The following is a 27,386-nucleotide window of genomic DNA, read 5'->3' on the forward strand; positions in this document are numbered from 1 at the left end:
GGGGAGAGAGCTGCATCCCAGATGAAAACGCGAAACGCAGTCCGCACCGGGCCCCAGGAGGCCAGGTCACCGCCACGGTAATCGGAAAGACTCCCGACCCAGGGGTTCGGCACCGCGCCCCTCTGCGCTCAGTCCCGGGCCGGAGGTGACCTCCTAGCACGGGACGTCTCCAGGTCTCCCAGCCTGAGGCTCCGCGGGGCGGGCGTCCCGGGAGGCTGCCGGCGGGGCGGGAGGCGGGCGCTCAGGGCGCGGCCGGCGGCTACTCGCGGGCCGCGCTGGGCCGGGGGTGCCTCCCTCCGCCTCTTCCTCCGCCGGCCGGGCCGGGGCGGAGCGGGGCGGCGGCATGGCGGGCCGGCGGGCCGGGGCCGGGGCCGGGGCCGGGACGCTGCTGGCGCTGCTGGCGCTCCGGGCGCTCGGGGCCGCGGCGCACCCACAGTGCCTGGACTTCAGGCCGCCCTTCCGGCCGCCGCAGCCGCTGCGCTTCTGCGCGCAGTACTCGGCCTTCGGCTGCTGCACTCCCGAGCAGGACGCGGCGCTGGCCCGGCGCTTCGGGGCCGTGGCGGCGCGCGTGGACGCCGCGATGTGGGCCGAGTGCGCCGGCTACGCGCTCGACCTGCTCTGCCAGGTGAGCGGGCGCGCGGGCCGTGCGGGGCGCGCGGCGGGAGGGCACGCGCCCGGGGCCTCGGTCCCAGATGCGAGGGTGGCGGCGGCGGCAACCCTACTGGGCGAGGAGGATCGAGACTGGGCATCCGGCTTCGGAGCCAGAGGCGCCCGGGCGGGAGTCATTTGGCAGGGGGCGGGGAGTCGGGCATCCTGGGAGGGCTGTGGGCTTTGCCATCACTAACTTTGTGACTTGGGTTTTCTCTGGGTCTCAGTTTCTCCTCCTGATGAAATCATTGCTCCCTCCGAGTCTGGGGGGCTCTTCTGCCCTGGCACCGCCTAAACATGCCCCCAGTGCCCCGACCCCGGGGAGCCCTGCCCTTGTCCAAAATCCAGGATGGGAAGCTTTTGTCCTGCTCCGAGCTTCCTTGCGTTGCCCCCGGGGAGAGTTGGGCGCCCACCGACCCCTGCAGAGGGCATGATCGTCGCGCTGGGCTTGGGTTTGTCGAGGGGTGTGGGGGACCCTGCTCCCAATGAGAGCCATTCCCCTCAACCTGAAGGAGCAGTCTGAGGGCCCCTCCGTACTGTGGGACCCTGACACGCCCTGGGTCTCCTATCCTGGGTGACCCCAGTAGTGAGCTGTGCCAGGCGGTTCCAGACCCCCTACGTTGGTGCTGTGCCCTCTCCCTGGAATGGTGCTCCCACCCAGCGTGAGCTCTCTCATCCTCAGAGACCACCCAAGACATCCCTTTGGTGAAGCCTCTTGGCCCCCATCCCCCCTCTGAGGGCTGAACCCGGGCTTCTCCTCACAACAGATTGTGCCTCAGTTGTTCGTTCTCCTGACTCCAGAGTGCCTGATGACCCCAACCCCTGGTGGGTAACGGGTCAAGGCTGAGAGGACCAAAGGCTGGCCCTGGCCCAGCCCCGGGGCAGTGAGAGGACCCGTGGGTGGAGGGGTCCTGTCTCCCAGCACAGAGTCCTAGCCTTTTGCCGTCAGGGGCAGGTACTGGTGGGAGGGGCGGGGTCACCCGGCGCTGGCTTGGATTCAGACGTGCTAGGGTCTGATCCTGGCTCTGCCACTTCCCGGCCTTGCAACCCCGGACAGGTCATCACTGCACTTCAGTTGCATCATGTTTACACTGGGGGAGGTCTAAGTTTCCCCGCCCTCCCCCCACCCCACCCCCGCTTGCCATGAAGACTGCGTGACACACACTCAGAGCTCAGTGAGCCACTCTGCCTGGACTTCTCTAGAACCTCCTTGGTCCCCGGTGGCCGCCCAGCCCCAAGCGGGGACGGAGGGGGGCCCAGAGGCTGACTCAGGGCAGGCCCGGAGAGGCAGGGACTGGCCCGGTGATCGTACAACCCGGAAGTGGCCATGGTGATGCGTGGCCCACACTCACTGCCCATGTGAGTGAGCCGTCATCTCAACAAGAAATAAGAGGGGCTGGGAGGGCTCTATCTTCTGGTGGACTCCCCCGAGCCCCCACACTGGGCATCTCAGGGCAGCGAGAATGGTGCGATCAAGCACCCACCTCCCTCGCCAATCTGGGGGCCCCAGAGAATCAGATCCTGTGGTCTTTGCATGTCAGTCACGTGAAAGAGTCCATGCATCCATGCCGTGTTTTTCTTGCCTTTTTGCTTTAATTGAGCATTTACTATGTTCCAGGCTCAGCAGGGCACTGAAGGTAGGCAGGCCTGCGAAGGAAGAAGGGAAGGGCCAGTCCCGCTACCCTCCCCCTGGTAGGAGGCTCCCCTCTGTCCTTGGGAGCCGTCCCAGCACGGCCTGGCCTTGAGCAAGCTGTGGTAGAATGGCTGCTAGCATCTCACCCCGGGCGTCTTGGGAGTGACCTCATGTCTGGAGTGAGCTTGGAGAGTGCAGCGGGGGCTGGATCATGGTTTCCCTGGAGGGCCTCGTGGGAGGGAGGGAGAGCGCTGGACCGGGGACAGTGTTCCCAGCAAGCCAAGGCGGTGTCTGGACTCAGCACCTCCTGATTTCCACCAGGGGAGGGGGCCGAGGTGCCTTGTTTACCAGTTTCAGTCAGTGATGGATTCAGGCACTCACATCTGCCTGGACTCTGATGGCGAACGAGACCATGAAACCACAGTCCCCCCAGATCACGCACCCACCTGACACCCACGACTCCTCCAGACGCCCATGAGGGCTACCTAGCCAGAGGGCAGTAGTCCCTCCCAGCCCCTTCAGACCCCTTCCTGAGGCTTTGCTCTGATCCGTCTGATGTCGTAGGAAGGAGAAGAGAGAGCTTGTGACGTGTGGCAGCTCAGGTTCCAGGTTGATGAGAGCCCGTCCACGCAGCAAACTTCCATGTGACCGTGATGGCCTCTAAGTACCCCACGTCATCAAAGCCTGGTTTCTGATAGAAGTCTGTGCACAACACGCTCTGCAAGCGCAGCCCCTGGGCAGACAGTGCTTCGGAGCCTGTCAGGAGTTGGCCCTGTGCTGGGTGCTGGGCCCAGGGGCAGTTGGCCAGTCACAAACCCAGTTCTCAAAAGTCTCCTTGTTCAATTCAGGAGACACAGAGACACTTATCAGAATGGGCCAAAGGCTCCGCACGGGTCACCATGGAGGCAGAGCTTGCCCTGAAAAAGTCAGGGAAGCCTTCCTGGAGGAGGGAACACTGAGCTGCCTCTGAATCTTCCATATTATTTGAGCCCTTACTCAGAAAACACATGTATCTCTTCTGTTTATTTCTCCCAATAATTCTGTGCTTCAGTTTATTTCTCTTGGAAAATTTTTTCCCTTTTATAGATGGGGACATAGGCACAGATAGGTTAAGAAACTTGCCCGAGGTCGCTCAGGGAATGGTAGATTTAGTCTCCCGTGTGCTCTGACTCCAGAACTCCTCACTTTGCCATATTGCCTGCCTTCTTGAAGCCTTGCCGTGTGCTGGGCCCTGAGATCCCTGCCCTGAAGGGTCCCACAGCCTAGCGAGTGGACAGACACAAAAAGAGATAACTAAGTCCTAGTCAAGCAGACCACCTGAACAATGGGGAGGTGACAGCAGAAACAGAGAGCTCCCGCTGCAAGCTACAGAACTACATTTAGGTGAATGTTGTGTCTGAGATGTGGACGGAGAGGGGTAGGAGCATCCACAAGGGCCGGGGGAGTCAGGGGACAGAGGTATAAGAGAAGGCTACTGAGTTGGGTTTTGAGGAATGCATAGGAGTTTGCCAGATGCAAAAGTGGGCAAGGAGGGAATGTCCTACAAGTGAATACTGTCTACAAAGACTCAGTCTTCCTGGGGAATTCTCTGGTGGTCCAGTGGTTAGGGCTCTGTGATTTCACTGCTGAGAGTTTGATCCCTGGTCAAGGAACTAGCTACGTGGCACAACCAAAAAAAAAAAAAGACTCAGTCTTCCTAAAGAGTAGATGACACGATGGACATAAGAAGCCTTTGGGACTCTGGGCCGTGGGTCATGAGTGTCAGCAACCGCACAGAGGCAACCTTGGGCAGTAATGTGGGCAGGCTGTCTGTCCCTGTGCTGAAAGGCGCAGACAGCTAAGCAATGTGATACTGGGTTGGTTTTCCATGAGTTTTCTGCTGCCTCCCCCCACTGACCACTGTGAGGCCAGCTGCTTTTTTTTGTTTGCTGTTTATTTATTTGGCTGTGCCAGCTCTTAGTTGTGGCACACAGGAGTTTTAGTTGTGGCGTGAGATCTGAGTTGTCGCATGTGGGATATATTTTCCTGACCAGGGATGGAACCTGGGCCCCCTGAATTGGGAGTGTGGAATCTTAGCCACTGGACCACTAGGGAAGTCCCGTGGGTTGGGTTCTGATGCGTGGAAGGCACTCAGATTGGCTTGCAGAAGTCTGTTTTGCTGCCCACTGTCTCTGGAGCCGAGGACAGTGCCTGGCACGGAGTCTTAAGGCAGTAAACACTTGTTGAATGAAATTCCGTTGAGTAATCTGAAAAGAGCCCTGGTCTGGATGTCCTGAGACCCAGTCTGAGCCGTGGCTTAGCCACTTCTTGGCCTGTGGCCTTCTTGACGCCTCAGCTTCTCGTATATAGTAGGAATCACCATGACCCTATCTCGCAAAGCAGAAATGAGCTGTGTGTGCGCACAGACCCTCCCTGGTCCAGACACAGCTGCTGGCGGGACTCACAGGGCCTCCAGGGGCAGTGTGAGAGAGGGGGCATGCGCAGAGGCCAGGGCCGGGCCGTCTGGAACACATGGAACACGGCCTCCCCGTCTGGGCCCGAGACGGTGCTCACCAGACCACAAGCACGTCACCCAGTGGCCCTCAGCCCCACGGTAGCAGGAGACAGGCCAGGAGGACAGGCCAACGGCGTGACCAAAAGCCACAATCGTGTAATAGGAGGGTGTGGCCTCTGGCCAGGAGCCTGAGAACCCAGCCAAGAGGGCAGCCTGCCACCCACGGCCCCTGGGGGCCTCCGGTGGGAGCCCAGCCGGGCCCTGCCTGGGAGCGGGCCGAGTAGGCCTGTCTGTGCCTCCCCTACTGGGGGACAAGCATCCCCAGAGGCTTCTGGGGGCCCGGGGCTGAGTCAGACCCGCAGGCCCTGGCATGGTGAGCTCATGGTGGGGGTGGGGGATGGAGGGTAGGGGCTGTCAGACACAGACACAATTAAATAGGCTCCATCAGAGGCTCTAGGTGAGGGACAGCCTTAGAGAGCCTGGAGTGGTGAGACCTTTGCTCTGGGTTGGGGGGTGGTGGTTGGGAGGGGGCTTTCAGCTCTTAAATGGTGGGTTCTGGATCTTGAAGCTGGGAGAGGCCTAGTCATGCTGGTTGTCTCCACGTGTGTTCTCAGAGAGCAGAACCTGGGCCAGAGTTCATGGGTTTTTTTCCTTCTTAGGGTGAATGGACCCTGCCAGCAGGAGTGACCAGGGGCAGAGGGAGACCCATCAAGGATGCAGTTGCAAGTTGGCTGTTGCCAAATGTGACTGATGCTTGAGCTGGCAAGACCACGGGTCCAAGAAACCAAATAGATGGCAGATCAGACCTGGCCCGGGGAGGGGCGGGGGTGAGCCCAGAGGAAGACAGAACAATTTTTCCATCAGCTTCCTGCTCCCAGGGGCCCAAGGTTTGCCACGTCAGGCCTTAACTCCTCCGCATTCCAGATCCTCCCACGCAGGTGGTGAGTGGGGTCCCAAGTGTCTCATCAATGGGGAAGCCCTCAAGGGGTGGCGGAGGCGGGAGCCATAGCTGTTGGATATTTCCCGGTGGAGTCACAGCCCAGCAGAGCCGGAAAAGGGGCCAGCGAGGTCAAGAGGGTCTGAAGAGGTGCTAGAGGGGAGGGGGAGTAGGGGAGGAGCGGATCTGATTCATCTCACAGAGAATCTGGACTGGCCGCAGGGGACAGGCTCAGGGCCCCGCCTGGAGGGGCCGAACCCAAGGTCAGAGGGAAGGAGGAAGCGGGTCCTGGTGGCCAGGACAGGAGTGGGGACAGGAGTGTAATCAAGGTACTCACACATGTACACACGTCACCTCCCTGGTGCTGGGGGATGGAGTCCACCTGAGACCAAACCCACATCCTCCATGCTCACTGAATGGTGCTGAGTGACACTGGGGGACCCACACCTCGGTCTCCCCATGTGCAGGAGGGAGTGCCCCGTCGTGGGCTCTTGTGGGGATTAAATGATGGAGGGAGGAGCACTTATTCCCACCCAGGGCTGCTCAGGGTGAATCAGTGTCCAGCATGGTGCCTAGGTATTCACCGTGGGCCTCCTATATGCCAGACACCATCTCAGGCTCCGGGATACGACAGGGACCAACGCAGGCAAAATTCCTGCCCTGGTGGAATGTAGGTTCTGCGGAAGGCAGACAATAAACATGTAAACCCATTGATTTTTATTGTATTATCAGGGAATGTTACAGTGTTTGTGTTTTTTTTATGGTTTTCTGTTTTAAGCCAAAACAGAGGCCAGGAGGAAATGGGGGTGATGGACGGGGTGGTCAGTGAAGACCTCCCTGGAGGTGCCCCTTGAGTAGGAATCTAAAAAAGAAAGTGGAGTGAATCATGGAGGTATAGGGCGGAGGCAGCATATAAAAAGAGAAAGTGGAACTTCCCTGGTGATCCAGTAGGTAAGACTCTGCACTCCCAATGCAGAAGGCCATGGATTCGATCCCTGGTGAGGGAACTGGATCCCACATGCTGCAACTAAAAGTTCACATGTGTTAGTCACTCAGTCGTGTCCAACTCTTTGGGACCCCATGGTCTATAAACTGCCAGGCTCTTCTGTCCATGGAATTCTCCAGGCGATAGTACTGGAGTGGGTTGCCATTTCCTTCTCCAGGGGATCTTCCTGACCAGGGATCAAACCCTGGTCTCCTGCATTGCAGGCAGATTCTTTACCATCTGAGCCACCAGGGAAGCCTGATCACTACTACAACTGAAGATCTCGAGGGCTAAAACTAAGACCCGGTGCAGCCAAATACATATATATTTTTTAATAAATAAAAGAAAAAATGTATTAAAATGCCTCAGATCCTTTCTGGCAGACAATAGGTGCTTAAGAGTAGCTCCTTAAGATGTTGGTAGTATCAGGAGCAGTCATAGTGTGGTTATTCTAACAGAAGCATCAAGACAAGAGAAAGGAGGAAGGTGAGGAGATGCAGGCCCCCTGGAGCTGGCGCTGTAGTCGAGACAGTGGGTGGAATGGACAGGTGGCGTCTTCCCATTTTACAGATCAGCAGACTGAGGCTCTAGGAGACGGGGTGAACCGCCCGCGGTCACCTGGCCGGTAAGCCCACCCCAGAGCGCCCCTGCGCGTGCCTGTCTCTGCAGGAATGCTCGCCCTACGCGGCCCACCTCTACGACGCGGAGGACCCGTCCACGCCGCTGCGGACGGTGCCCGGGCTCTGCGAGGACTACTGCCTGGACCTGTGGCAGACGTGCCGGGGCCTCTTCCGGCACCTGTCTCCGGACCGCGAGCTCTGGGCGCTGGAGGGCAACCGCGCCAAGCTGTGCCGCTCGCTGTCCCTGGACGACACCGACTACTGCTTCCCGCGCCTGCTGGTCAACGAGAACCTCAACTCCAACCTGGGCCGCGTGGTGGCCGACGCCGAGGGCTGCCTGCAGCTGTGCCTGGAGGAGGTGGCCAACGGGCTGCGCAACCCCGTGGCCATGGTCCATGCCCGGGACGGCACCCACCGCTTCTTCGTGGCCGAGCAGCTGGGGCTGGTGTGGGTCTACCTGCCCGACCGCTCGCGGCTGGAGAAGCCCTTCCTGAACATCAGCCGCGCCGTGCTCACCTCGCCCTGGGAGGGCGATGAGCGGGGCTTCCTGGGCCTCGCCTTCCACCCCAGCTTCCGGCACAACGGCAAGCTCTATGTCTACTACTCGGTGGGCGCCGGCTTCGACGAGTGGATCCGCATCAGCGAGTTCAGGGTCTCGGAGGATGACGTCAACGCTGTGGACCACGACTCCGAGAGGTGGTTCCCGCGGGAGCCCAGGCCGGGAGGGGGCGGGGCTGAGATCCGGCAAGGCAGCGCGCCAGCAGTGGTCCATTGGGTCTGCGCTGCGCCCCGAGGGCGTGAAATATTTTCACTGTCGCACCTAGTAAGGGGGCTGAGCCCCCTAGGAGTTCAGGGGAGGGGCAGTTGCCAAACAGGCATCACGGGACTTGAGTCCAGCTCCTGGATCAGGTACTTTAGATGGTTCCTTTCATTTGGTTCTCATACAGCCCCATTTTACAGATGAGGAAGGGGAGGCTCAGAGAGGTGAAGGGACTGCTAGGTCACACAGCTAGGAAGTGTCAGAGCTGGAACTCTGATCTGTGTCTGCTTCCCTCCCAGGCCCAACCCACTGCTCCCACCCGCCCAGCTCTGGCCTGGAGGGGCCATTCTCACCTGGCTGGCCCCCACCTCCTACCTGTCACCTCCACACTCCACCCCCAGGCAAATTGCTCCTTCCCACCCTCCCAACTGCATGTTTATCCGTTCCTTGCCTCCAGGCTTCTGCTCCTCCCAATACCCAGCCTGCTTTGGGGGTATTAGTTTTGCTCCAACTGTTTTCAAAACAGGTGTGACAGGGCTTGATAGACACATGATATACACAGGCTTCCATGGTGGCTCAGACAGTAAAGAATCTGCCTGCCATGCAGGAGACCCTGGTTTGATGCCTGGGTTGGGAAGATCCCCTGGAGAAGTATTCTTGCCTGGAAGAATTCCATGGACAAAGGAGCCGGGGGGCGGGGGGGCTGGGGGCGCGGACTGCAGTCCACCAGGTCGCAGAGTCAGACACTGAGCGACAAACAATTTTGACCTAGCCTGGCGTGAAGTGCATACATAATCCGTCTCCAATAGGAAAATAAGTCCTGTGCCAGGTAATTCAAATAGGCAGAATTTGATACTGGGAATTAGTTCCTCAGGTGTTGGAAATGAATGAGAAATGGGGGGAGGCGGGGGAGAAGGGAGGCAGCCCCGAGTTCAGCAACTGAAGGGAGCTGACTTCACCTCTTGGACTGCGAGAGGCAGGGTTCCCGGAGTCCCTCAGCTGGGGCCGCTGGGTGGGAGCTGGAACCACGGTGGGCCTGGGTGGGGGCAGCTGGAGCCAGGGAAGAGGTGCAGCTACTGCCACGACACTGCCTGAAGCCGAGAGAGAGGGGGGAGGAAGAAATACCCCTGAATCCTCCCCCACCCATCTCCTGCTTTCCTTGGCTGAACCTAGCTGGAGGCCAGTTAGCTGAGGAGTGTGGGAAATGTAGTTTGTAGGAGCTGGTAAAGTGTCTGCCTGCAATTCAGGAGACCAGGGTTCCCATCCCTGGGTTGGGAAGATCCCCTGGAGAAGGGAATGGCACCCCACTCTCCTATTCTTGCCTGGAGAATTCCATGGACAGGAGCCTGGCGGGCTATAGTCCATGGAGTCGCAAGGAGTCAGACACGACTGAGCGACTAACACTTTCACTTTCTCCCCCCCCCAACTCCAGTCTCCTGCCAAAGCTTTCCTTGGCTGAACCTAGCTGGAGGCCAGTTAGCTAAGGAGCATGGGAAGCGTAGTTTGTAGGGGCTGGCCCTCTGAAGCAGAGAGCAGGTAAGGGGAGGACCAGGGCTGATCTGAGGGCAAATAAGCAAATAATAGCACATCATGTGTTTGATAAAATTGTAAACCCTTGACACTGAAAGTATAAAAAGAAGGAATCAAACTGGCTAATGTGAGAATCTAATGTATTAATAGATTTTGCCTGTGAGCTTCCTGGCAGCCAAGGCAAAAATGGAAAGCATAATTCTTGTTATCATATATGAAGCCACACAACTGATTCTCCAAGAGAGGCCAGGTTTGTCATGTGAATCTCACAGAGGGAAGACAGAGGGACAGAATGGATGTGACTTCAATGGTGACTTTAAAAAATGGATTCCTGATGAAGACTGAAGGGGGAACACAAAATATACAGATGAACATATTTCAGAATTAGAGTTCAGCAAGGGTCCTCTGGGGACCTCACAGTTCAAGCCTAGAACCTGACTCTTGCAGGGGAGGAAGTAGGCATGGCTGGCTCAAGGCAGAGCCAGGAATGAGTGGTCATTCTTGCCTGAGTCAGCTGTCAGTCTCTGTTCTCAGGGCTAGGATCCCAATGGGAGATGGATGTCCAACAGTCTGGGCTGTCCTTTCCGTGGAGGACCTGGTTTGGGGATTGTGTGTGGTCCCCATGTCATGTGTGTTGGTCTCACAATAGAAAGGCTTCTGGTCTTGGTTCTGAAGGTCAAAAGTCCTGGGGTCAAGGTACCTGACATTTCTGTATCTCAGGTTTCTTATCTGCATTAATAAAGGATTGGCCAGTCAGTCGCCAATCCTGGAAAATCTAAACTAGCCTAAGCATTTTGGTCAAAGGGAATTTAATACAGGGAGTTGGCTACAAAGGTATTAGGAGGGCTGGAGAAGGAAAAGGAGAGGGTCAGTTTCCCTAGAGATGAGTCCTTGTGAGAAGCGAGGAGAACACAAGGCAAAAAGGTCTTGGTGCTGTTGGGTTTCACCCCTCCTGGTACCCAGATGTCTGGGCAGAACGCCAGGAGTCCACACTCACCAGGCGCTGTCGCCCTTCCTGCAACCATTGCTTCCGGAGGCAGCGCCAGAAACCAGGGACATGTGGCTCCTCCCTTCCCCTTGCCTGCCACCCTCTCCTGGCAAGCCCTAACTGGAAGCTAGCTGACTGGCAGTGTGGTGGAAGATTCCCGCCCTGGCAGTAAAGGAGGTCACTGAGAAGTGAGTGTGGAGCTGAGCACGGGCCACGCCATCCAGCCCGCCTCCTTAGAAGCTGCAACTATAACAAACGAGGGACTGTGTCAGAAGTGCTCAGCTTAAGTGGCTGGTGTGTGGGGAGCTATGATGATGAAGAAACCAGTCGTGCTAGTGATTGGGTCAACAGTTTCACTTGATCATAACAGACAGGGGCTAGTTGTGGGGGAGCAATGGAAAAAGCACTAGACCAGAACCATAAGTCCTGAGTTCCAACTACGAAACGGCATCTGAGAGAGAGGAGGTTTTATCGCTGTGATCTTGTTTTGTGTTTCTGACTGACATTTTCTCTCTGTGTGTGTGTGTGTGGGATGGCTTATCTTCTCTTAGGATAATCCTGGAAATCGAAGAACCAGCCTCGAACCATAATGGAGGCCAGCTGCTCTTCGGGGATGATGGGTACCTCTACATCTTTACCGGAGATGGCGGGATGGCCGGAGACCCCTTTGGGAAGTTTGGAAACGCCCAAAACAAGTATGTTCTGATTTGGTTGGTGGGTGGGTTGGTTTATGTACTCTCCTGGAGGGGGAATGACTTTCTCAGCCATGAAACTAGGGCAATAGAAATGGCTTTGGATCCCAGTTCAGCCTGCAGCCAACCAGCTAGGGACCCAGTGCCTTCCTCTTATCAGTTAGAAAGGAATAATGGTCATCTCCATGGGGAGGCTTGTCATGAGGCATAAAGGTGATGGGTACCTGAAAGGCAGCATCACAGAGCCTCTGGGAAGATGAGATTTTTCTCTGAAGTCCGCCCAGCACTGCTGAAGCCAGAGGAAGGAAAGGGGTGCTTCCCAGACCAAACGGGGAGTGTGAGCTGGCTGGAGCAGGGCTGTATGGATGGGCATGTGGGTTTTCTACCCCAAGGGTCACCCGAGATGACCCCAAAATTGAAGCAGAGTCTTGCTCTCAGTTCTTCATTTCTGGGCTTGAGAAGATGGCCTGCCACCATTCCCTTTCTTACACACACACACACACACACACACACACACACACACAGACACAGTCTCAAGGGTATAGATAAGGATGCCCAGGAGTCTCAGGGCAACCTCCTCCATTCTCTCAGCCAAAATCACAAAACCTTCCTCAGCCCGAAGAGTAAAAATAGCGCATATGATGTTGATTACAGTAATTAAAGTGTTCCCAATTTGTGACTTCTGCTTTCATATGTGACAGCGTAAGAATCATTGCAACTTTCTCATGTTTGGGATGTATTTAGAGATGAAGTTGAGAAAATAGAAATTAAGGATTTGTGGATAATTGGACAAGACTTAAAACATTATTTTGCTGCTATGAGTTTTGCCCACTTACATATCAAAGCCTGGAGCATGGTGTGTGGGCTCTGGGGAGTAATCTGTAGCTTGGTGTGGAGCAGGCTGGAGAGTGTCAGAGGAACTCTCTGGAGCAGAACCTAGAAGTCCACAATGGGGGATTAACTGTGGGGCAGCTACTGGGGCGGGGAAGAGCGTTTTATCATCATGAAAGAGGACATTTGTGTGGTGTCTTTAATGATGGTGGAAATGCTTGGGTGTTGATGCTCTGTGAGAATGTAGGGTACACAGTTGCATCAAATGGGCAGACCAGCCAGTCCTCCCTTAAAGAGCAGCCCAAAGGGAGTGCACCCAGATGCTAGGGGAAAACCTTGCAGTAAGTAAGTGCATCAAAATATCACAGATGAAGGGACTTCCCTGGTGGTCCAGCAGTTAAGACTCTGCTCCCAGTGCAGTTCAATCCTTGATCAAGGAATGAGATCCCACATGCCACAACCAAGCGTTCCCACGCCCAAACTAAAGATCCCACACGCCTCAACTAAGACCAGACACAACCAAAGAAATGAATAAATACTGTAAAAAAAAGTCACAGATGAAGAGGGTGTGTTCCACGCTGCACATCTTCAAGGACGTCGCAGACTCCGTCATGTGTCGCTTTTGTCCTGCAGTCAATGAGACCCAGAAGCCGCTCACCCCAGCGGCTACGTGGAGGTCCGGGCTGCAGCTGCGCCCTGTTCCACCTGGCTCTGGAGGGAACGTGCTGAGGTCTCGCTCCCAGGCCCCGGAAGCCGATGTTGCCGGGCACCTGAAGGGACCTCACGTCCTGTCCAGAGCTGCCTGGGGGACTGGCAGGTTGTCCCCTCTCAGAGCCTGGGTTCAGGATGGTGTGTGTGGAGTGTGGGGTGAACTGAACCGTTTGGAGGCCTGTTTGGCCCTCTGATATGCTGCGATGGCCCTGGGCGCGTGTGAGAGAGAAGGCAAGAACCCCACCTCCCGTTTCCTGCCAACATCTGCTGCCTTCTCTCCCTGCCCTCCCTTGTACTCTGGAAAGGCGCACTTGATTTTGACTGCAGTTATTCATTCATTCACTCTCCAAACACTTAATGAGCGCCTACTGCATGCCTGTTGCTGCGCTAGGTGCTGAAAGTAAGCTGTAAATAGGCATCATCTTTCTCGTACCATTTTCACCCGGGAGCGCAGTCCTGCAAGGAAAGAGAGGGACCATCTAATATTACAGCAGAGAACCCCAAGGCCTGGGGAGGTCAGAAAGTGCGGTGAAGAGCTTGGGTTTCTGCAGCCACGCTACCTCGGCTGGATCTCAGCCCTACGGTTTATGAGGGGTGAGGCAACTAGGGGTGCTCTATGGCCTCTCTGAGCTCAGCTGCCCCGTCTGTGAAATAAATGGTGATCACAACAGCACCCACTTACCTAAAAGACTGGGGCTTCCCTGGTGGCTCAGTGGGTAAAGAACCCGCCTGCCAATGCAGGAGATGGAGGGTTCCATCCCTGGGTCAGGAAGATCCCCTGGAGAAGGAAATGGCAACCCACTCCGGTATTCTTGCCTGGGAAATCCCATGGACAGAGGAGCCTGGCAGGCTACATTCCAGAGAGTCGAAAGAGTTGGACATGACTTAGTGACTAAACAACAACAACCACCTAAAAGCTTTGTTGTGAGGATGAAACAAAGTGTAAGTCAGACGCTTAGGATGGAGCCTGGTAGGGTGTCTGATAATGTCAGATGAATGATTGGGGTTACCCAGCCGGTGCATGGCTGCTGAGGACTTGAACCTGGGGTCTCTGGCCCCATAGCCAATGCTTGCCTTGCACCTGGGGCGGCCTTGGGCTCCAGGCCCCTACCCCCAGCCCCGCCCCCGTCGGTGCTCTCTCCCGCAGATCGGCGCTGCTGGGCAAGGTGCTGCGCATCGACGTGGACCGCAACGAGCGCGGCCCGCTCTACCGCATCCCGCCGGACAACCCGTTTGTGGGCGACCCCGCCGCGCGGCCGGAGGTCTACGCCTTCGGGGTACGCAACATGTGGCGCTGCTCCTTCGACCGCGGCGACCCGGCGACGGGCGCGGGCCGCGGGCGCCTCTTCTGCGGCGACGTGGGCCAGAACAAGTTCGAGGAGGTGGACCTGGTGGAGCGCGGCCGCAACTACGGCTGGCGCGCCCGCGAGGGCTACGAGTGCTACGACCGCAAGCTGTGCGCCAACGCCTCCCTCGGTGACCACCCCGCCCGCTCCGCGCCCCCGGGGACCCCTCTCCCCAGATCTGCCACCCCCCACCCCACGGCTGTGCGCCCACGCCTCCCTCGGTGGCCCCCCAACCTCACCTACCGCCCCGCGCCATTGAAGACCCCCAATCCTGGTACAACCCGCTCCATCCCGCCCCCCCGTCGGGATGCGCTTCCGTGCCTCCATCTGTAGCCAGCCGCGCGCGCGCCCGGACTTCCCTAGCCTGCTCTTCCCTCCGGAATGGCTCCCCCGCCGCCCTCCCCAAATCACTTCCTGCCTGGCAAACTCTTGCCCTCTCCCCACCTTACAAACTTTACGCATCACCCTTTCTCGTTGACTCTCTGGGGCCCTCCCACCCCCTGGTCCGGCAGGACTCAGGACCACCCACGGAACCTCGGGCGGGACCCCCGGCAGGCTCACCCAGCGTATCCCCCCTCTGCAGATGACACGCTGCCGATTTTCGCCTACCCGCACAAACTGGGCAAGTCGGTGACCGGGGGCTACGTGTACCGGGGCTGCGAGTACCCCAACCTGAACGGCCTCTACATTTTTGGAGACTTCATGAGCGGGTGAGTGACCCGACAGCAGTTCTGAGGGTCAGGGACCGCAGAGGTGAAAGGTCGGGGAACCTGAACGTCACCTTTGACGGCTCTGGGTCATCCGTCTCCTGGAAGCCAGGACCTGTCGCTGCTTGCCAGTGGGCCAGAGAGGTCACCTTGCTAGAGAGAGGGCACCCGGGGCTCCAGCTGAGGTCTGCCCACTGGGCCCCATGGAGCCTTGCTGCCCAATTCCCATGCTCTGTGGCCATGCTGCCTCCCCCCACTGGGCCCCCAGAGTGGGGGTGGGTGTGTTGGGGGGAAAGGGGGGTGGGATAAATCACATCCCAAACAGGTTTCAGAGGGGGTTGGAGACCATACCTCCCAAGTCTCATGTGGGTCAGACTCTTTCCCCAGGGGAGCTTACAGAGGCTCGTGACACCTGTTTCTCCCATTGTACAGAGGGGAAAACTGAGGCCCAGAGAGGCCCAGGGAAGCCACACACCTGGCATGATATTTTAAAGTATAGCTGAGACAACCTGTGTCCGAAGCCTGGCGCGCTTATTAGCTGTGTGACCTTGAGCCAGCTGCTTCACCTCTCTGAGCTTTAATTTCCTCATCTGCAAAATGATAATAGTACCTGCTTACTAAGCCTATTTGAGTCCTGCTCATAAATATACAGCACTTAGAATCTAGAACATGCCCAATTTCTGCTTGTTTTGTTGTTGTTTTGTTTTATGGATAAAATGGAAGGATCTGCTGGTGATCTCAGGACCTTCCCAGCCTCATGTGAAATGAATTTGGTTTTTTTTTTTTTTTGGCTGCACCATGCAGCTTGAAGAATCTTATTTCCCCAACCAGGGATCAAAACCAGGTTCCCTGTAGTAGAAGTGTGGAATCCTAACCACTGGATCACCAGTTCTTAAGTATTTGCAGTCTAGCCTCTCCACATAAGGGCAGTTGAACAGGGTCTCTGTTCAGAGAGGAAGCAAGGAAGCCTGAGGCTGGCAGAATTCTTACCTCTTGCAGGCTGCTGAACTGGGGTGGGTTTGTGGCCATTTGTCTATAGCCAGAGCTGACAGAAAACCTTGACCTGGGCTGGGTCCTTCTCCCAGCTTGGAGAGTGTCCCTCTGGACTCAGTTATCCCATCTGAAAAATGGGTCTAGATGAAACCTCTCTTTTTTAGCCCAATTCTCCTTTTACTCTTCTGCTACACTCCCCACCCCCACCCCAGGAATGCCCAAGCCACTGTGTTTCTGAACACAGAAGTTCAGTGAATTTTGCTGGCACTTCCCAAGCTCCTCTGCTGGGTCAGGCTTCATGCCAGGGCTAGAGCAACAAAGTTGAAGAACACCTCACACCCAAGCCAGGTGTGAGTCTCACTTTGTCCACTGGAGTCTGGCCTCAGAGAGCCCATGCTGTCTGGGGAAGCCCAGCACAGGAGCAGTCAGGAGGGCTTCTAGGAGGAGGGGACAACCAAGCAGGGCCTGAAAGTATCTGTAGGTGACTGACAAGCGTAGAAGGGAGTAGGGACAAAATCAGCATATTCTGAAGATGCCAAATTCTCCACTTCGGGAATTCCCTGGCGGTCCAGTGGTGATGACTTTGCCTTCAGCTGCAGGGGGCATGGATTCATCCCTGGTGGGGAGCTGAGATCCCATGTGCCTTGCGGCCCCGAAACACCAAAACATAAACAACAGAAGCAATACCATAACAAATCCAGTGACTACTTCAAAAATGGTCCACATCAAAATAAAAAAAACAAACAAACAAAAAACCAGATTCTCCATTTCATGCTCCCAAGTGAAGGCAGCACCCAAGTCTATGCAGCCTCGGAGGCTTTGAACTGGAAGTCAGTTCCTGACTGCCTCCTGCTGGTCAGTGGTTGGAACTGAACAGAGGAGGCTGAAACCAAGTCAGTCTTGTTCACCCATATGCTTCTCCTGGGTTTCCCTGGTGGCTCAACAGTAAAGAATCCGCCAGCAATGTGGGAGACCTGGGTTGGATCCCTGGGTTGGGAAGATCCCATGGAGGAGGGCATGACAACCCACTGCAGTATTCTAGCCTGGAGAATCCCATGGACAGAGGAGAGCCTGGTGGGCTACAGTCCATGGGGTCACACAGACTAAGCACACAGGCTTCTCCTGCTGTGTATTGGGTTGGCCAAACAGTTTGTTTGGGCTTTTCTGTAATGTCTAACAGAAACACCCAAACAAACTTCGGCTGACCCAATAGCAGGTGTGCTCAGTAAAGACAGCACGCGGGGCAGGCTTCCCGGATGTGCAATCTGTGCGCTTACACAGACGTGCTCAGAAGGGTCCACGCTCGGTTTAACGATCTGCCGTCACTATCTTGAAACTTTTAGTACATTTTGAACAAGGGTCCTTGCACGCTTATTTTGCACTGGACCCTGCATACTATGTGCAGTCCTGGTTGCATGGCTAACAGATGAGTGGATGGAGGGGTTGGTGGCTGGGCTTCCCCCAGGCACCCTGCCAGGCAGGACCCCTCAGCCCATCCTCCTTCGCAGGCGTCTGATGTCCCTCCGGGAGAACCTGGAGACAGGCCAGTGGCGGTACAGCGAGATCTGCATGGGCCGTGGCCAGACCTGCGCGTTCCCAGGCCTCATCAACAACTACTATCCACACATTATCTCCTTTGCCGAGGATGAGGCTGGTGAGTGCTCCTGAGGCCTTTGCATCCGGGCTGCCCCTACCTGGGACTGACCTCCCCACTTCTGGGGTCCTTTTGGCCTGGGATTCCCGGGATGGCATCTCAGGCCTGAGTCACCATCAGGCTGGAGGGTGACATGTTCAGAGGTCTTGAGCCTTGTCTGGGTGTCACTTCTCACCTGTCTGAGCTTCCACTTCCTCATCTGGAAAGTGGGAGCAGTGGCCCCCCACTCCCACCATGGGCAGAGTTACTGGGAGGGATCACGTGACCCCCACAGGTAAGAGTCCAGGGAGGTTATGGGACCAGGAACGGGTGTGATGGTGGAAAGGCAGGCAAGTGGCAGGAGAGTGCCTCCCTGGGGACCCCCAGCACCCTGGACTCCTGATGGCAAATGCACTGGGGCCTATGGATGAAGTCGCATTGTCCTCAGAGAGTGGTGGGCACTGCTTTCTTGCCTGTTAGTGGGTCCCCTGTTCAGGCGCTTGTGTTTTCATTGCCAGGAGCAGAGGGGGAGGGGAGAGGAAGAAGGACCCTGGGGGCTGGATCCCGCCTTTGTCCTTGGCCCCGGATTGTCCCTGGACAAAAGCCGAGGGGCCCCTAGTGGGGCCCGGTGGATGCTTGGCCAGGTTACTAGGCAACACCCTCCCAAGGGCCTTTCGAGAGGTGTCCCCCTGCAGGGCCCAGTGCCCAGAGCCCCCGGGCCTGAGTCTGGGAAACCTTTGTTGAACCGACACCCGTCAGAATCTAAATTTTCAAAAGGGCAGCCCCAGCCCCCACTGCCCTCCTCAAGCCCACTGGGCCCTTGAAAGCCTTTTCTTTTGGTCAGTAGGGGGTTAACATGTTTTGGAAGGGGGGTTGCCCTTTCCCGGTGCCCCTCCCCACAGAGCCCAGACCCAGAGGCAGGCCCAGGGGGCCCTTCTGAGTGACACCGAGGGACGGACAGACAGGAGGAGGCCCCTCAAAGACAGACAGGCCAACGGAGAGCATGCTGGTGAGCTCAGGCAGGCGGCCTCTGAAGGCACTGAGGGCCAGGGAGCTGATGCCTGCAAACTGTCCCAGCTCCCTGCAGCCTCTGCCTCTCGGCTTGATCTTCTGATGCTTGTAAATTGCACAGCAAGGACCTCTGCTGGCCCAGTGTCCTCCAGGGACAGTCCACACCGCAGAGACCAGGAGGAGGACGGCGTGGCCCTGGGCAGAGCTTGGCAGTGCCATCAGGCCTCCCTGACTGCGCACGGGGCTGGGGGGCCATGGCTTCCCCCAGATTGAGGCTGGATGGGGTCTTACAGTGCACTCGGTCCCGTGCTGCCACCTTACAGATGGGGGAACTGAGGCTGGCTTTTCCTGCCCAGTCTTGGGATGGGGGAGGGGTGCTGGACACAGCCTGGCCCCCCGAGGCCTCCCAGAGCAGGGTCTCAAGCTGGAGCTCTGTCAGGCAAAGACAGCCGATGAAGAAGTGCATCCAGGGCGAGGGGGCAGCATGTGAGGGGACCCCAAGTTCCTCCAGGGCCTGGAGTGTAGGTTCAAGGAGGGCTGCCCAGTCATGGAGGAGCCAGGCTGCTCCCAAGGGCCTCTTTCCAGAAAACAGCCCAGAGCCTGAAGTGACGGCTCACGTTCACGGCTGCGCCTGTGGGCTCTCCAGCAGGGACCAGCTTGCCGGGACCCTGCTCCCTCCCACAGAGCGCATCCACCCTGTGGGCCTATTCTACCCCACCACCCCCACCAAAGTAGGGCTGGGGCTCCTGGAGGGAGGAGTCAGAAGGCATTGACCACTCAGCATCCTGCCCTCCCCAGCCCCCAGCTCTCCTGACAGCTGGGTCTACCCTAGTTACACAGGTCACCTCTCAAGTGCCTTCCCCTTCAGGACTTCCCCAGGTTTCCTGGGTCTTGATTCTCAGACACCACCATCATGCAGCCCTCCATGACTGCACCAGTCACCAGGGTCATGCTTTCCTCCAAGCTCCCATCTCACTGCCTGTCTCAGCCTCTCCTTGGGGAAACCACCCCTGCCGCCATCCTTGGGAGAGCTCTTTGCTGCCTCTTACAAGGGTGGGAGGTATTAGCGTGGCTGAACCATCACACTGAGCCACAAGTGGCGTGTGTCTAGGCCTCCCAGCTACTATGTGTCCTGCATCAGTGTGGGCCTGGGGGCAGCATATGCTTCTGAGTTCAAGGCCTGCTCAACCATTCACCGGCTGTGTGACTTTGGGCAAGTCACTTGACCTCTCTGAGCTTCTATTTTCTCATCTATACATTGAGAATAATGAAACCTACTTCTTGGACATTTGTACCTGTGGCAGCAAGGGCTGGGGGTGGGATACGGGTGAGGAGAGAGCAGAGAACTCAATTCTCCTGAGAGTATCCAGGGTCCAGGTGCTTGTAATTCCACTTCTACAAACTGAGGCTGAGGGGGGCTGTCCCAGAGCTGCAAGAGCTCATGTGGGGCAAGTGCCGGGGCCGGGATTCACACCAGAGACTCCTCAGACTCTTCTGCCCCTGCTACTGGCCTGGGAGGTGCCTGCTGCTCCGTAGAGAGAGAGGAAGCCCTGTCCCCAAGGGCCAGGCGGGACCTGGACCCTGGGTGCCAATGACAATAACAACAATGGCAGTAATAGTTCACACTGATGGAGCAGGTACCCCCATGATCTTGTTACCCTCACAACAGCCCTACGAGGCAGGCCCGTGGGGGGATGTGGAAGCTGGTCACCAGTAAGCAGTCGGTGGGGAGCTGGGCTGTGGACCCCCATGATGCTGAGGTGTGTCTGCTGGGCATGAGACCAGGCAGGGACCAGGGGCGGGGCCTGGGTGCCCCTGAGGTCACCAGGAAGGAGGCATGAGCAGAGGTCAGAGCCTGGGTGGGTGCGGGCAGAGAGGCCAGCACCCCAGGAGGCTGTGCTGCAGAGACCCCAGGGTGCGTCTGGATGCCTTTCACAGCCTCAGTTCCCCGTTCTGGGGACTGGAGAGGTACACTGACCTTGAGCATCTCCCCTCCTGGCTCACTGAGGTTGGGGTGCATCCCAGAGCCTGAGGTGGGGGCATGGGGCTGGCCTGGATGGTGTTCCAGGCAGCTGTCTCACCGTTTGCTTTGCTTCTCGTTCAAGGGGAGCTGTACTTCATGTCAACAGGCATGCCGAGTGCCACTGTGGCGCGTGGGGTGGTCTACAAGATGATCGACCCCTCCAGGTGAGTACCTGCCTCCCACCCCCAGAGGGCCTGAGCTCCTTCTGTCTGCCAGGAGCACTCCCCTCCGTTACCTTATTTCCCCTCTCTATCACATCCTAAGGTGGGTGTGATTAACACCCCCATTTTTCAGAAGAGAAAACTGAGGCCCAGAGAGGGATAGTGACTAGCTAAGCTCATACTGCTGGTAAGGGCAGATCTAAGATTCAGAACCTATCTGCCAGCCTCAAAGTCCAGCTGTATTCATAGGTGGCGCTATTGGTAAAGGCCCACCTGCCAACGCAGGAGATGCCAGAGTGCAGGTTGGATCCCTGGGTCAGGAAGATCCCCTGGAGGAGGGCATGGCAACCCACTCCAGTATTATTGCCTGAAAAATCCACGGACAGAGTAGCCTGGCGGGCTACAGTCCCTGGGGCTGCAAACAATCACACACAACTGAAGCAACTTAGCACGCACGCTTCCACCCTTAGAAAGCTGCCAAGTATACCAGTGGGGACTGACAACCATGGTCCCCACCGTCACATTTTTAAAAATTCTTTTTAAAATTTTAGAACAGTTTGTTTTACAGATAAGTTGCCGTGATAGCACAGAGTTTCTCGTATATCCACCATTCAGTATTCCCTATTATTATGATACATTTGTCATGATTAAGGACTTCCCTGGTGGCTCAGATGGTAAAGATTCTTCCTGCAATGCAGGAGAACCAGGTTCAATTCCCTGGTCAGGAAGATCCCCTGGGGAAGGAAATGGCAACCCACTCTAGTATTCTTGCCTGGAGAATTCCATGCACAGAGCACCCTGGTGGGTCACAATCAGTGGGGTCCCAAAGAGTCGGACACAACTGAGAACTAACACTATCACAGTTAATGAACCAATACTGGTGCTTTACTCTTCATTAAATGCCACACAAGTCAGGCACCGCCATACTTTTAAAAAAAAGGATTCCTCTGGTTTTTCCCTCATGTCCTTTGCTTTGGGATTCCATCCAGAATTCCACGTTGTATTTAGTTACTATGTCTCGTTAGCATTCTCTGGTCTGTGACCATCTCTCAGACATTCCTCATTTACCACACTGTTTTGTCGAAAGCACAGAGCTCTTCGTTATTGACATAACCATGAAGAAAAACGTAAGGGTTTGCTTCTTTCCCTCCTCTGAAGTCCTGGCCCTCTTTGGATTGCTGTCATTGTGGAGGAACTCATGCAAACTTTGCATTTTTCTTTGTAGGTCTGTCCTTATTTTGCATAAACATTTCCATGTTGCAACATGACCCTCGGAAGGCTCGTTTTTGATGGCTGCATAATTTTCTGTTGAGTCACTGTGCCATGACTGCCTTATCCATCCCTTGGACATTTAGGTTATTTCCAATTTGGAGGGAAAAATGCTTCTCTAAGGAAATATCACCTAATTCATGCCAGATACTGCCTGAGACCCACCAACTCCTTTAGTCTGAACAGCGTCCTGCTGGGCTCATGCGTGCAAGATCAGTCTTTTCAGTTGTGTCTGACTCTTTGTGACCCCATGGACTGTAGCCTGTCAGGCTCCTCTGTCCATGGGATTTTTCAGGCAAGAATACTGGAGTTGGGTGCCCTTTCCTCCTCCAGGGGATCTTCCTGACCCACAGACTAAAGCTGTGTCTCTTGCATCTCCTGCATTGGCAGGAGGATTCTTTACCACTAGCGCCACCTGGTAAGGGTAGCGCTCACCTCCTCCAGGGGATCTTCCCAACCCAGGGATTGATCCCTCATCCCTTGCAGCTCCCTGGGCTCACGACCCGCTTACAACAGAGACTTGAGGCTTAGGGATCTCTGCTCGAGGTCTCATGAGTCAGAGGAGCAGGCAAGAGGCTAGACTCCCCTTTCCCGCACCCTCTGACCCTTCTCATGCCTTGCACTTTTCTCTTTTGGAATCCACGTAAGTTTTTGCACCCACAACATATGGCAGAGGGGCCACATTCCAGAACATTTGAAAAATGAAGAAATGGGAAGTGGAGGGAGTGGGGTGGGGGTCCTCTGCCCAAACATAGCCACTGTGGAATTTTTCTGGGTGCATCTCCTACCCTTTGGCAAAACAAAAAATTTTTACATAATTTCCTTAAGGAACAAAACCAGCTGGGTCGGTCTGACGCGTGTGGCTATTATCTGGAGCTCAGAGCAGCCGGAAAAACCACCCTTTCTGCAGCTTGGAGAAGGATGTGAACCGGGCTGTGTTTCAGCCTCGGGGGGCAGGGGGTGGCCCAGGTCCCCCCTCGCTTTCTCCCTTCTGCTGGGGCTGTTTGAAAGCCGCCCGGGGTCACGTGGCTGCTTCAGCCCTTGGGCTTTCCCCTCGTGCTCCTGGGACCCATTGAAGTCTTGGACCCACGTGGGCTGGTCCCAGAATAGGGTCGGTCCCATTCAAAGACTCACAGATCAACGGCCAGAAGCTCATTAAAATGGGATTCCATTCCTTCCTTGTGCCCCTCCAAGATGTCCAAGGAGACCCAATTCAGAGTACTGGCAACCCTTCTCAGGCTCTTTTCTCTCCCAGAGCTCTCCAACCTGGCGCTCCAAGGCCCCCAGTTTCCTCAGCTCTGCCGCCAGCCCCGAGGCTCTCTCTCTTCCCGCCTGGCTTTATTCTTCAGATCGACTTAACCTTTCCCTTTGATTCGGCATCACCAGAAATCTCAGAACCAGAGGGGCAGAGAGAGACCCTCCTCAAAGGCTGTGGGGGACGGGGGCCAGGGTAAGATGCAGGGATGGGGCTGCAGTGACAGTTACAGGAGTCAGACCCGGCAGGCTGGGGAGGAGGAGCGTGATGTTTGATCTCATCCCAAGGACGCTTCATGCCCTGAGTTAGAAGTAGCCACTGGGGCCCTCGTGCACTTCAGGCAGAGGCTTGAGTGGCTGTTCGGCAGGCTGTTCAGGGCTGTTCCTGTCCTGGGGGTAGGCTCTTGGGGTCTGGGAGGCGAGGTGCAGCAGGAGTGTGCTGTTGTGTCCGACTCTCGTAGCCCGCCAGACTCCTCCGTCCATGGGGTTCTCCAGGCAAGAATACTGGAGTGGGTTGCCATTTCCTTCTCCAGGGGATCTTCTTGACCCAGGGATCGAACCTGTGTCTACGGAGTCTCCTGCATTGGCAGGCAGATTCTCTACCACTGAGCCACCTGGGTGAAAATGAAAGTGATAGTCGCTCAGTCGTGTCCGACTCTTTGCAACCCCATGGACTATACAGTATACTGGAGTGGGTAGCTTTTCCCTTCTCCAGGGGATCTTCCTGACCCAGGGATCGAATCCAGGTCTCCTGCATTGCAGGCGGATTCTTTGCCACTGAGCCACCTGGGTGCTGCTCCGTAAATGGCCACCCTTGTTACCATTCACACCTGCCCAGGTCTGAATGCATGCCGGCCCTTCCCCTTCATGCGTGGCTGCAGGGGGTGGGTGATACCGGAGGGACACACTCAGGGTGAGCTCCCAGGGGGCTGGGGTGACTCGACGTCCTGTGTGTCGGCAGACGGGCACCACCCGGCAAGTGTCAGATCCAGCCCTCCCGGGTGAAGGTCAGGAGCCGCCTCATCCACTTCGTGCCCAAAGAAAGTAAGTGCCTGCCAACGGGAGACACAGAGGGGGCTTCTGCAGCCCACACTTGCCCACCCCCGCCCCCCAGATGTGCATGCTCCTAGCTGGGTCTGGATGCCCTCCCTCAGCTCCCTCACTGTGCCCAGCACTGTGCCTGGGGCACAGCAGACGCTCGGAAGGCACGGAACTCCTGAGACTCCCTTCCCCTGGTGCGTGTCAGTCCCAGGCCACGGTAAGTGGCTCCGAGGGGCTGCAGGCGGTCAGAACCACCGTGACAAAGGGAGAAATAGGGGGTCCCAGGCAAGGCTCACTCAGAGTTCTGGGGAGGGGCAGAGAAAGGGGGTAGATCTATATCTGAGCGAGAGTGGAAAGAGTTATTCTCGGTGCAAGGGCACCTGGTGGAGGGGACGATTGGGCCAGGTCTGCTATTAAGCCGGTTCTGTTTCTGACAAGCTTCGTGGGGAGGGAAGGGGTGCCAATCCTCCGGAGGGGCCAGGCAAGGCCACAGTGACCGCTCGTGGGATCTGGGGCCCTCTGAAGAGGGTATGTCCCGAGGAGGGGCTGTTCCACTGCGCTCAAGCTACGTGGGAACGGAGACAGACCCCGTGTAGTCAGACCTTCCAGTTCTCAAGACAAGCAGGATACGCATGCTTGCGTCCATCCAGCACGTTTGTGCTTCAATCTGGGGCTTTAACGCTGAGCAAGCAGATATGCTCCCTGCCCTCTTGGGTTGTTATTGTACAGTCTCCTGATTTGAAAACACTGGGAACCAGTTCATAATCTTAAAAACCACCCAGCGGGCCAAAGGAAATACTTTAGTGGGCTGAGTGTGCCCAGCAGTCTCTAGTTGGCAGACGGGAGTTGGGGGTGAGGGGGCAGGAAGAGGGGGAGACTGGGCAGCAGGCGGGTGGGGGTGCATGGCCCTGAAAAGGGGTGCCCCACCACGTGGAGAAGAAGTTTGGGGGAAGCGGGGAGCTGGGTGTTCGGGGTGGGAGTTAATTCTATCCACAGTTGGTTTCAAACCTTGGCGCTTTTCCACTCACTCATGAGGCAGTTTTCTGCTCTTCCGTGAGGTCCCGGCTCTGTGCTGGATGCCGGGGCTACAGAAGTCAGACCAGGCCCTGTCCCGGCTGGGGCAGACAGAGAAGTCATTTAGTGTCCCAGGCCCATGGGAGAAGTTGTGGGGGACCCAGAGCAGTGAGGAGCTGGAGGGGGTGGGGGCGGGCCGGGACGGGCCTGGAGCCGATGAGGGTTGAGCCTGGGTGGGGAGGACGGTGAAACCAGAGGTGGGGGAAGGCGGCCTGGGCAGTGAAGGCAGCAGCAGGGTTTGCAGAATGACCCAAGAAGCTCCTAGCCCCAGCTCCAGGCTGGCACCTGTGGGGTCAGGCTGACCCCAGAAGCACTGTCGGGGACCTCATTCTCAGGGTCTGAGCAGAGGGCAGAACCAGGACATCTTTCTCTAGGGTCTGCCTTCGGGGTGGAGGCCTGAAGTGGGCTGGGGCGGCTGGGGTCCCTCTGACCTCACGCTGTTCCTCTGTGCAGAGTTCATCCGGAGGACGGAGAGCACCCCACGGCCCACCAAGGTTCCCCGCCGCAGCCGGCCCACGGCCACTCCGCCGGCGCCCACCCCGCGGCCCGCACGGCCCACCCCGCGGCCCGGGCGCCGTCGGGGCAGCGGGCGGCGGCGGGGACGGCCCGGCACAGCCGACCCCGAGCCCTCGAACGGCGCCGTGCGCCTGGTGCGGCCGGCGGGCCTGAGCCCGGGCCGCGGGCGCGTGGAGGTGTTCGCGGGGGGACGCTGGGGCACCGTGTGCGACGACGCCTGGGACACCAAGGCGGCGGCCGTCGTGTGCCGCCAGCTGGGCTTCCGGTACGCGGCGCGGGCCACCAAGCGCGCCGAATTCGGTGAGGGCCGCACGTTGCCCATCCTGCTGGACGACGTGCGCTGCACGGGCAGCGAGCGCAACCTGCTGGAGTGCGCGCACGCCGGCCTGGGCGCGCACAACTGCGGCCACCAGGAGGACGCCGGCGTCGTGTGCAGCCGCGAGGACCCGGACCTGTAGGCGAGCATCGCCCGGCCGGAGCCCGGGAGGCCCCTCCAGCCAGGGCGCGCGCCTGGTGCGTGCGCCGGGGCCCGAGGGTGGAGCGGAACGCGGGGCGGGTGCCTGGGGCGACCCATCTGCGACGCTGTCCTGTGGATGCGTGGGAGGCGTGTGCGGTGCGCACGTGTTCCCTGTGTGTTTCTGCCCCTGCGTCTACCCGGAAGCGGCAGAGTGTGTGCTGGGGGTCGGTGTGGTCCCTGTGGGCGCCGTGGTTCTGGGCGGAGGTGATCTTACCTCCAAGCATCTCAAGCAGCGGGCCAGGAGCACAGCCCTGAGCACCGAGGGCAGCTGCCCTTCAAGGGTGGACCTGACCACTGGCTGCATTAACAGAGGTCCGGTGGTGGATGGAGGGAGGGGACCAGAACTGCCCTGCTCGGCAGGGGAGTGGAAGGCCCGCAGACCAGCTGGACCATGGCCTGAGAAATGCGACCCAAAGGATGTGGACCGGCGGCCTGGCAGGCAGAGCTGTGGAGGAGAACCTGAAGGCATCTAGTGGGGACAAGGGAAGTCATCAGATGGGTGACCTGTGGGCGATGGGAGTCAGGCCGCCCTGGGGAGGGCAGGCAGGGGGCACCAGGTGACTTCAGGGAGAAGTCTCCTGGGCCCAGCCAGTCCGGGCACCGCGGTTGCTGGTGAGGCTTTGGGTCTCTCCACTTTCAAGCCTGTGCCAGGGCCACCTCTCTCATCCCCACCCCCCACCCCAGCCCCTCAGTGAAATCCCAGGGAACCTTCTGCTTCCTCCAGCCCCACTCCAGGGGCCGGCCAGGCTATGGACCCAGCGAGACTACTGATGCTCTGTCACCCAGGGCTGTGCCAACAACGTGACTGTTTACAAACCCTCCTTCCCGCCTCTTTTCTCTGACTCGCCCCGGTCTGGAAGCTGGGGTTGGGGTGGGAGAAGGGGCCCCGGGCCTGCCGTTGCCCTCCTGCTCACAGCTGGAAGTTGCTTTACCCACGGATGGCTCCAGCCTGGGCTCATGCCCGGCCGGTCCAGGGGCATGAGTGTGGCTGGGCTCAGCCTCTGATGGGGGG

At 57.6% G+C, this 27,386-nt stretch overlaps 1 protein-coding gene across 1 annotated transcript; it reads left to right on the plus strand.

The window, feature by feature from the left end:
- Positions 1-275: 275 nt before the first annotated feature.
- Positions 276-27,195, plus strand: HHIPL1 (HHIP like 1). Its single transcript, XM_065906480.1, has 9 exons — positions 276-625; positions 7,367-8,013; positions 11,147-11,290; positions 13,977-14,305; positions 14,759-14,885; positions 17,384-17,529; positions 20,625-20,706; positions 24,188-24,270; positions 25,795-27,195. The coding sequence occupies exons 1-9, from the start codon at positions 344-346 to the stop codon at positions 26,313-26,315; spliced, it is 2,361 nt and encodes a 786-aa protein (XP_065762552.1). The 5' UTR covers positions 276-343; the 3' UTR covers positions 26,316-27,195.
- The last annotated feature ends 191 nt before the right edge of the window (positions 27,196-27,386 follow it).

The sequence above is a fragment of the Muntiacus reevesi genome, chromosome 15 (genome assembly GCF_963930625.1).
Source record: "Muntiacus reevesi chromosome 15, mMunRee1.1, whole genome shotgun sequence".
Classification (NCBI taxonomy): domain Eukaryota; kingdom Metazoa; phylum Chordata; class Mammalia; order Artiodactyla; family Cervidae; genus Muntiacus; species Muntiacus reevesi.

What these genes read in the sequence shown, in the direction of transcription:
- HHIPL1 (XM_065906480.1), top strand. Translation starts at nt 344, where the DNA reads ATGGCGGGCCGGCGGGCCGGGGCCGGGGCCGGGGCCGGGACGCTGCTG. An exon ending in CGCTCGACCTGCTCTGCCAG is followed by an intron (nt 626 to 7,366) that starts GTGAGCGGGCGC and finishes CTGTCTCTGCAG; the next exon opens with GAATGCTCGCCCTACGCGGC. An exon ending in CCACTTCGTGCCCAAAGAAA is followed by an intron (nt 24,271 to 25,794) that starts GTAAGTGCCTGC and finishes TCCTCTGTGCAG; the next exon opens with AGTTCATCCGGAGGACGGAG.